This window comes from Octodon degus, unplaced genomic scaffold (genome assembly GCF_000260255.1).
Source record: "Octodon degus isolate 3935 unplaced genomic scaffold, OctDeg1.0 scaffold00257, whole genome shotgun sequence".
Taxonomy (NCBI): domain Eukaryota; kingdom Metazoa; phylum Chordata; class Mammalia; order Rodentia; family Octodontidae; genus Octodon; species Octodon degus.
In genome coordinates, this window is record NW_004524833.1 from 1,486,689 (window position 1) to 1,497,478 (window position 10,790).

A 10,790-nucleotide genomic window follows, 5' to 3' on the forward strand; every position below is an offset into this window, starting at 1 on the left:
TAAATGATGTGTATACAAACCTATTTTTTCAAGATAAGTACTTGTTAAAATTGAGGGCTACACTGCTGGATCCTGATTCAATCCAGAGCCCAGGCCTGTTGTGAGAGAGACCTCCTGGGGCTCACCACCACATGCTCATTTGAACTAGCACCCAGGCCAAGCATGTGAGTGGAACTTACTCCATCAGACAAGCCTGGTGTGAAACCCTGCAGCAGAACTCCCTGCAGAGAAGCTAGAGGCAAGACCCACTCAACTAATCCAGGAGCAGAACATCTTGTCAGCATGGCACACTCGGTTCAACTCTAAGGGCTGCAGCAGGAACAAGTGGAGCACAGCAGCCAGACCCAAGCCACACCCACCTGAACAAGTTTGGATCTGACAGATCCAGACCTGGTGCTAAGGTAATAACTCTATCTAAGCTCTACACCAAAGGTCAGACGACAGTGCTATACTAAATGACAAAAAGAAGGAGCAAAATAAAGTCACAGGCCCCGTGTCAACCCAGAACAAATGCAGGAGACAATAGCATAGAATAAATTGGAAATCACACACCAGAAATCTCTGAAATAACAGCATCTTAAGTAAAGAAACAACTACAGAAAGGTATAGAGGAAATCAAATCAGAAATAATTTCTCAAGTAAAAAAAGAAATGATAACTATAATGAAAGAACTACTAAGTGTTTCTAAAGACACTGATTAGAAAAAGAGGAGTATACAAAAATGATGGAATCCTTGAATGAGCAATATAGCAAATAGAATGCATGAAGCAGAATAAAAGTGTTATACAGAAAATTAAGACCTCAACCACAAGCTGGTAAAATAATTTCAATGAAAGTGAAAATAGAATTTTAGACCTTGAAGACTCCATTGCAGTTAGTGAAAAGGTAAAAAAAAAAAAAAAAAAAAAAAAAAAGATTTCTTAAAAATAACTAGGATGCAGGAAAAAATAATTCAATACCTGCAAGATGATGCAAAAATGAACAACATAAGACTAATAGGCATCAATGAGAAAAAAGGAGTAAATCCAAATGATATAAAAAGACTATGGACAGAAGCAATAGCAGAAAACTTCCCAAATATGGGGCAACAATCTGACAATCCTGTAACTGAAGCATATAGAACTCCAAATAACATCAACCCAACTAAAACCACACCCAGACATATAATAATTAAGATCCCAGAAATTCAGCACAGGAACAGTACACTAAAAGCTGCTAGAGAAAAGAAGCAGATCACATTTAAAGGAAAACCCATCAGAATAATGGCAGATTTCTTTTCACAGACCATCAAGTCAAGATGAGCATAGAGCAAAGTACTACACATCTTACAAGTAAACTAATTCCAACCCAGAGTGATATACTCTGCAAAACTCTCTTTCAAGTATAATGGAGAAGTGAAATTCTTCCATGACAAAGAACAACTAAAGAATTTCATGATGATAAAGCCAAGCCTATGCAGACTACTAAAAGAGATTCTAGAGAGGGACCAAAATGATCACAACTCCATTAATGAGAATGTAAAGAATCCACCAAATAGGGAAAACAATTAAACACAGGAGAAAAAGAGGTATACAACAGCAGTCTTTCAATTATTCTTTTGCACACAGCAGGAAAATATTACCATAAGTGTACTCTATAAATGGACTTTTCCTGCACCCCATGGGTCATGATTCTGTCCAGGACTACAAGGGAATATCAAGGAAATAGCAGTAGCTCAGTCCCACATGTGACATCTGACACCAGTCCCACCAACTAGCATCACGGACACTGTCCATGTCCATAACACACTAGAACTTCATGCAATGTCCTGTCCCCAAACTTTTAGAAGTGCTGGTCATATATTTGTCATTCCAGTATTGATATACTGCTTTATTCTTAGCAATTCTTTACCACCATGAAATCTTCTTAGTTGAAAAAGCCATCTCAGGGGTGGATTCATCATCCTTCCTAGGTGGCCATGGGCAGGTGGTGACCACCTAGTGCTTGGCCAGCTGCCAGCATACAACTCCAGTTGCCTGTGAGCTCTAGCTTCAGGCCACATTCCTGCAGGCCTAGCTGCTATGGTATAGGGGTGAAGGTAAAGCCAAGGCACAACACCTTGGTGCAATGCAGCAAACACTGCTGTGCAGGGACTGAGAACCCCAGTTGCCCTTGCACAGGAGAGGTTGTGGTTGGGCTCTTAGCCAGGCAAAGAGTACCTGTACTTCCAGCAGAAATGTGGCTATTATCATTGCAAGGACTGCAACATCTGCTGGGAGAGTGAATACATGTAGTATATACAAGGCGCAGAGAAAGTCTACTTCAAGCAGTTTTGCAGAACTTGTCAGAAGTCTTTCAACCCTTTCCAAAAGGTTTCTATTTTTCCCCACTCCCCCAGCCAGGTGTCAGAAGTCACACTTTACATTTGCAAAGTCACCCCAAGGTGGGTTACTCACAGGCAGAGAACACAGCAACTTTCACCTTGATATAGTGTGAGAATGTGCCAGATTCTCCATCTCTCCTTCACCTATTTGCCTAGCAGGGAGCTCTGTGCCTCCTCCTACCTGCTCATGCCATAGATTCATGGAGCCCATTCATCTGGGGCTGTTCTATTTGCAATGAGAAATGAGAACAGGCTCTTGGCCTGGGGATTACTTACTTGTGACCTTTTCTTTTGGAACAGATGTATGTGGAAAGCAGCATCAAGGAGGTCAGGGCAGTGAAGTGTGACCTTACAGCAGCTTGCACCTCACAATAGACTGTGTCTCATCCCCAGAACAGGTGGGTAACTGGTAGAGATGGCTGCCCAGTAGCCCCAAGAGGAAAAGATTGCACCACAGGGGTTCTCACAGTCTTTTGTCCTGTTAGGTCTTTAAGATGGCCTGGATGCTTTGATACGAACATTCTTAGGACACATTGCAATTAGTATCCAGATTTAATACATAAACACATAAAACTCCTCTAAGGTTAACAACTTTGCTGGCCTCAATGAATCAAATCCTTAAGTTTCAACATGACCAGATGAACTTCCTGTCACCGATCCATGGCAAAGTACAATGTGGGCAACCCTTTCATGTGTAGCCAGGTGCATCAGATCCCCTATGGCCCTTCTTTAAGATATGCTTACCCATGTTTCTTGTAGTGTTCTCAAAAGATTCCAGTGGCACCAAGACATTGTCTGGTTTGTTCTTCCAGCCACAACCATCAAGCTCAAAGAAGAATACGGTGACCATTGTCTTCTAGGACTGGAGATCAGCTATTTTATGGTCCCATTGTGCATGGCAAGGGCTTAGGAACATGCAAGTAGAGGCAGTTCTGATCTCTAAATATAATGAAATGTTCTTTCCACTTTGTGTATGTATTGATCATTTCTTCCATAGAAACTGCTGGTTCAATGATTCTATGGTTTACTGTACTGACTTGAAGCGTCCAGCCTAGTTATCAAATTGCCTTCTATATCAAGAGAAACTGCTAAATTTTGTTTTTGAGAACGGAGGGAAAAACTTATTTTCATGTGATTCAAAAATATATTTTATATTCTTTAGCTTGACACTTTTCCCTTCTCCTTAAGTACCTGTCCCTGAGCTTTCCCCCAAATCTCCCACATATGTATAACAACTGGTATATAGGTCTTTGGAAACACATCAGTGGTGTAATGTTAGCAAGTTGCTTGTTACCCAAGGCAGTAAGATAAAAGATAAACCAACCTATAAAGATAAATCAACAGGAAGAGCTCTTGATTATAAAACTCAGCTTGCTGTCTCAGCATAAAAACTTCAGTCCTGCCTTGGAGAATGAAAGGACCAGCACCAAGGATCCTTCACCTGCCTTTTTAACAATCTGACAGGTTAGAACTTTACATTTTCTTTCAATTTTTCTTGGTGGTGATGGGGACATGAGATGATCATCATAATGGATTAAGAACAAGGGTTTGATAACACATGTGATATTTATAAATGTATATATTTATATAAAGTGGGGGTGGAGGTGTTCCACAGCACCTGGATCACATCTCTCTCTATGGAAGCTATAGTAGGTAATGAAAACCTCCGAACTTCAGGGAAGTCCTGCTCTTTAGCCTCAAAATGAAACAATGACAAAATGGCACACCAGACAAGTGTTCTTGAGTTTCCCAATTTAGCATGTTGGAATGGGTCAACATGTTTGTATACAATCCCATTTATACTCAGTTGTCTGCTTTTCATTCATACCTCTGCAAAGAAGCCTCCTTAAAAACCCAAAGGGATAGGGCTCCTGAGTGCTGAGTGATCAGTGAGCATCTGAAGCTTTCTGGAGGTGGTTGGGTTTTCCACACAAGCATCCCACTGTGTACCTCTTTGTCTGTAGGCTCTCAATATCCTTCACATAGCTGTGCTTGGTGGTACACACCTGTAACCGAATACTGGAGAGGCTGAGGCAGAAAGATCACCATGAGTTTGCAGCCTGCCTGGGCTACATAGTGAGTTTAAGTCCAGCTTGAACCATGTAGCAAGAACTTGTCTCAAAAAAGGATAGACAGACAAACAGACAGACAGACAGACAGACAGACAGACAGACAGACAGACAGACAGAGATTTTCTACATAAATAATGAAAGAATCTATGGGCTGTCATCCCAAAAGTTGGTACTCTAATATATTGACTATCTTAAATGCAAGTAACTCAGGGAACATCAAATGCTGAAAGCAGCTCTCCTTTGGTATGTTCTTTTCTAAGAACTGGAATAATGCTCAAAGAGGGGACAGCTACCCCTGGGACAATTCCTAACTTCCATTAACTAAATTCCTATGTTAGAAAGAAAGACTCAAGTCTGTTTAAAAAAATGTGTGCACACCTTTGATACACACTGCTCACCAGTATTCCAGTCCTTTATGAAATCATTTCAAAATAATTTTCTGTTCTGGAGGTCAACTAGATTTGTCCCAAGCCATTGTTCTCCAAGTTCAAAGAGCTCAGCTTGTTATAACTTACTATTACCCCCCAAACTGTTCATCTGATTCATTTTCCCCCCACCTTTAGAAATAGGCTGTATAATCTTCTGAATAACTTTGAAAGAATTCTTGTGGAGAGAGAAAAGTCTGATTTTTTTCTTTCCTGATGTGAAATTCTTGTTTCTCTTATTTGCTTAGTCAGTTATTCCAGGGAACCTTCAAATGGCAGAGAGAATTTTTCTTCATAAATTGACAAAGCCTTCAAATCAGAATCATAAATTTTTCCCTGAGTTTAGGGAGCTGCCCAAGCAAAGTAATGGAATCAAAGAAGGGGATTGTCAAAACTCCAATGTATAGTTGGTGGCTCCAGAGTACAAGTAAAATAACCTGGAGACTCTAAATGGTTTCTGAAGTATGCTGGAGCAAAAGTAGGAACAAAGCTTTCTCCCTAAGTGGTCTGAGTCTCTCCAGATAGTGAATGTCAGACAAGACTGGTGCTTACTGAAGACATGACTTTGCATATTTGGTGGGGAAAACATCTGCACATGATGGGATCACAGATGTGACTTATAATAGAGAGGTAGAGAAAGTGAGTTTGAGTAGTTTTTCCATCTATGTATCACCACTGCCTTGTGTGCCCTTTGCCAATTTGGGTTTTCTCTTTAGCCCTTTCCAGAATCACCCAGTCACCACTCCTGCTCCTTGTGTCTTGCATACTACACTGACCATGACAGGGTGGAGCTGCCTGGTGACAGGAGCAGGAGGTTTCCTGGGCAAGAGTATCATCCACTTACTGGTACAAGAGGAGGGGCTTCAGGAGGTCAGAGCTCTGGATAAGGCCTTCAAACCAGAAACCAAGGAAGAATTCTCTAGTAAGTAAGCTCTGGGGTTGAATGTGGTAATCCATTGTGAAGTCTGAGCAGGCATTGAGAGGGGCTCATTGACATGAAAAAAACTTGGAGAAAAAAAGACTCTTACCATGGTCACATTCAGCAAAACTCCAAGTCCTGAGTCTCCTATGAGATGTTATGTAAACTCTTAAATGTGAACCCCTATACAAGTGAAAATTTAAACACTTTCAACATTCAATGGCACAAGATAAGCACTGTAATTTGAAAAGGTAGGAACAGAGGGATACAAAGCATTGGGATTAAAGCAAGTCCAAAACCCATCAGGGCAAACATTAAGTCCTGTAGTTCCATGTGCACTATCAAAAGCAATCTGTGGAAAATTGTGAGCTCCATGTGGCTCTACCTCTACAGCACATCTGGTGGTTACTACTCCCATGGCTTCTCTCTTAGGCCCACTTTGCTTCCTCCTTGCAGCTTTCCTTAGATGATCCACGCTCCTGGCTTTCCGAAACTTCTGGGGTCTCCACTGCACCTTCTCATTCACAGCTTCACACACTGTTCTCCATTGGGCACATTGCCTGGTCTCCCAGGCCTTCTAAAATGTAGGGGAAAGCCTTCTTAACTTCAGAAATCTTGTACTCTGCATGTCTCCAAAATCAGCACCATGTGAATGATGCCAAGGTTTGCTGCCAGCTGGAGCAGTAGCCAAACTTTGCTCTCTCTTGCCTGTAGAGGTCAAGTGCCTGAGTCCCTGAGCACTCTGAACATGATTCTGAGGAATAAACACTCTATGCCACTAATATTCTGAAATGTGGCACTCTGTGGCTTACTCCTCAAAACAAAGTCTTTCTCTTTTGCAGGTTTGAGGCTGCAAAGGATGGAGACACTGCTTTTTATGATGCCCTCAGGCCATCATTTATATTTTTTCTGTTCCTTTTCAGCAATTTCAATATATTTAGCTGTCTTTGTAGTCCACAACTTTACTGTAACTTTTTTCCTGGCCAAACTCATTTTTTTTGTGGAACCTGGGATTGAACTCAGGCCCTTGCATTTGCCAGGCAAGCACATGCAATAAGCTATTTCCCCATCCCCTAAACTCCAGCTGGGCTATTTGTTGTTTATTTTCAATATAGATCTTTATTTCAATATAGTTCTTTATTTCCAATATAAATCAATATAGATCTGGATAAAAGCTCCCCAAAATAGCCATACCCCTGCTCCAACATTTGAATGCTTTGAAATTACTTCTGCCAGATTAATCAGTCTACCACCCTTAATCTCAATCTCAGGCAAAGTCTCTTCACATCAGCAAAATGCAGACAAACTTTCTGCCAAGCCATAACATACATCATCTGGAGTCCAACAACCAATGCAGTCCTTCTTCCCAGCAGAAACATCCTAAACTTTGTCTTTACCAACAGGATTATTATCAGCCTTCTGGTCTTTTGAGCTCTGATTAGAATCTCCCATACATAACAGCTCTACTCTTTCAGCTCTACTCTCCCATACAGAACAGCTCTACTATTCCAGCTCTACTCTTTCAGGCAACATTTCCAAACCTTTCCAAACTCTTCACACAACTCATTCCCAAAGGCTCTTTAACCACACATGGTCAGGTACAGTCACAAAAACAACCTCACTTCTCTGGTAACAAATTCTGTCTTATTTACTTTTCTCTCATTGCTAAGACAAAATACTTAACATTCAAAATTAATGAAGGGAAGATTTATTTAATTCAGTTTGCGGAAGTTGCAGTCTATAGCTTTGATTGACTCATAGTATTTGCATCTGGCTCCAAAGCAGTGTGGCACATGGAAGAGGGCAACAGGTTAAGGCAGTGGAAAACAGCAAAAGCAGCAAGAGAAAAAAGGAGAAAAAGCTGTAAGGAAGCCTCTTTCCTTATATTGTATGCAGGTTACTAGCCCTAGGGCAAGTGTAGAATTCACACCCATCATCTCAGCATTGAGCTATAGTCAGTCAAGAGCTCTAGAGGTCCACACCCATGATTGCATGAGGCTTTGGGGAAACATCTAGACACAAGCCATAAAAGGACTCATGGATGACACAATACACAAAGCACTGCACTGCTATGCTGAATGTCACCCCTTCTTTGCACCCTCTGCTGGGACTTGTTTGCTCCACATCACAATACTGGCAGAGAGGTTAAATTAAACTACTTTCACTGCACCTTCTCTTACATCCTTCACACCAGTGGCCTTGACATCATGAGGTCAAGGTGAGCATTTTAGCACACCACTGCCTCTGATTCTCCTTCAATCCAAATCCACACATGACACTTCAGTCCACCCAGAATTAAATTCTAAGCTGGGTATGGTGGTGCACTCCTGTAATTGCAGAACTCTGGAAGAGTAAGGTAGGAGAATTACAAGTTCAAGCCCAGCCTGACATGGGCTAAGTGATTTAGCAAGACTGTTTCAAAATTTTTAAAAAAGAGTTAAAGATACAGGTCAGTGTAAGGCCCTGGGTATAATCCCCAGGACAGCTCCAAGCCCAGGCCCGCCACATGAGAGAGGTCTTTCCCTGCATTCTCCAGATGTTCCCCGCCCCGCCTGGCCAGACCTAGCACAGCCTGCCCTGTAATTATCCTATGCATGTTATCTGACCACAGTGCAATGAAACTGGAAATAAATGACAAAAGAAACCAGAAAAACCCTCTAAATACATGGAAATTCAACAACACCCTACTCAGCAATCAGTGGGTCATAGATGAAATTAAACAAGAAATTCAACAATATCTACAATTCAATGAAAATTCAACCACAACATATTGGAATTAATGGGATGCCATGAAAGCATTTCTGACAGGGAAATTTATAGCTGTGAACTCACACATTAGGAAAACAGAACGGGAACAAATAAACTCCTCAATGATGCACCTTCAACATGTAGAAAAGCAAGAGAAAAACCAAACCCAGAGCCCAAAGACAGGAAGAAACCATAAAGATTAGAACAAAAATTAATTCAATTGAGATGAAGAAAACGGTTAAAAGAATTAGTGAATCAAAAAACTGGTTCTTTGAAAGATTAAAAAAAGATGGATAAGCCCCTAGCTAACCTCATCAAAAAGAGGAAAGAAAAACTTCAAATACAAGCAATAAGGAATGAAAAGGGTGTAACTACTACAGACCCAGTGGAAATTCTGAAGATTATCAATCACCACTTTGAGAATTTTTATGCTTACAGAATAGAAGTTGCAGATGAAATGGACAGATTCCTAGAAAGGTAAAAATTACCAAAACTGAATCAATAAAATATAACAACTCTCAATAACAGCCAATTCAATATGAAATGTAATAAAGAGCCTGCTGAAAGAGAAAAGTCCCGGTCCTGAGGGATTCACAGCTGAATTCTACAGGAAACTTACAGAAGATATAATCCCTATACACCTCAAACTCTTCAGTTAAATTGAAAAGGAAAGAGTTCTCCCAAAATCATTCCTTGAGCAAGTATTATACTGATACCAAAATCAGGGAAAGATGCAACTAAGAAAGAGAACTATAGACCAGTCTCCCTTATGAACATAGATGCAAAAATCCTCAATAAAATCCTAGAAAATATAATGCAGCAAATCATCAAGAAGATCATACAACATGCCCAAGTAAATTTATTCCAGGGATGCAAGGATAGTTCAATATTTGAAAATCTATAAATGTAACACACTATATGAATAGAGTGAAGACTAAAAACCACATGATCAACTCAATTGATGCCAAAAAGGCTTTTGACAAAGTCTGACACTCAATCATGTTCAAACTCCTATAGAAAATTAGAATAGAAGTCCTCTACTTCAATTTGATAAAATCCATCTATGATAACCCAACAGCTAATATAATTCTGAATGGGGAAAAACTGAAATCTTTTGCTCTCAGATCTAGGACAAGATAAGGATGTCTTCTATCACCCTTCCTATTCAATATAGTTCTGGATTCATTAGCTAGAGCCATTAGATAAGAAATAAAAGGAATAAGTATAGGTAAAGAAGAACTGAAACTATCTTATTTACAGATGACATGATACTTTACTTGGAAGACCAAAAAAACTCCACCAAGAAGCTCCTAGAATTGATAGACAAATTCAGTAGCATAGCAGGATACAAAGTCAATACAAAAAAGTCAATACCATTCCTCTACACGGATAACAAACTCACTGAGAGGGAAATTATAAAATCAATAAATTTTACAATAGCCCCACAAAAAATAAAATGTATTGGAATTCATCTAACTAAAGAAATCAAGGATATTTTCATGGAAAATTACAGTATTCTGAAAAAATAGATCATACAGGGTTTCAGAAAATGGAAAGATATTCCCTGATCCTGGATAGGAAGAACCAACATCTTGAAGATGGCCATACTCCCAAAATTGTTGTATAGATTTAATGCAAACCCTATCAGACTACCACCAACATACCTCCCACGTCTAGAGAAATTGTTCCTAAAATTTATTTGGAACCAAAAAAGACCTAGAATAGCAAAGGCAATCCTGGCCAACAAAGACAAAGCAGGAGGCATTACAATTCCTGTCTTGAAATTATACTACAAAACTACTGTGATCAAATCAGCATGGTACTGGCAACAAAATAGACCTGAGGATCAATGGAATAGATTAGAAGATGCAGAGATCTCTAGGAACATAGTCAGCCACCTGATCTTTGACAATGGGGTCAAACACACTACCTGGAAGAAAGATAGTCTCTTTAACAAATGGTGCTGGAAAAATTGGCTCTCTACATGCTGAAAAACAAACTTGACCCAGGTCTATCGTCAAAAGAAATTATCAACAAAGTGAAAAGACAACCCACAAACTTAGAAAAAATCATAACAAATAAGCACTCAGACAAAAGTCTGTTCTCTAGAATTTATAAAGAACTAAGGAACATTAGGGCCCCAAAATTTAAAGACCCAATCCAGAAATGGATATCCAAGATGAACACACACTTCTCAGAGGAAGAAATTTTTTTTCTTTTCAAAGTTTTATTGATAAACATATAGCAATGAGACAGTTTCAAAT

At 39.9% G+C, this 10,790-nt stretch overlaps 1 protein-coding gene across 1 annotated transcript in view; it reads left to right on the plus strand.

Moving 5' to 3' along the window:
- The first annotated feature begins 5,636 nt into the window (after window positions 1–5,636).
- The window catches only part of LOC101592793 (3 beta-hydroxysteroid dehydrogenase/Delta 5-->4-isomerase-like), a 16,965-nt gene continuing 11,811 nt past the window's right edge, over window positions 5,637–10,790 (plus strand). Inside the window, exon 1 of the mRNA XM_004646193.1 lies at window positions 5,637–5,781. Within this exon, the coding sequence (XP_004646250.1) occupies window positions 5,637–5,781 (145 nt within the window). The remainder of the gene's footprint in view (window positions 5,782–10,790) is intronic.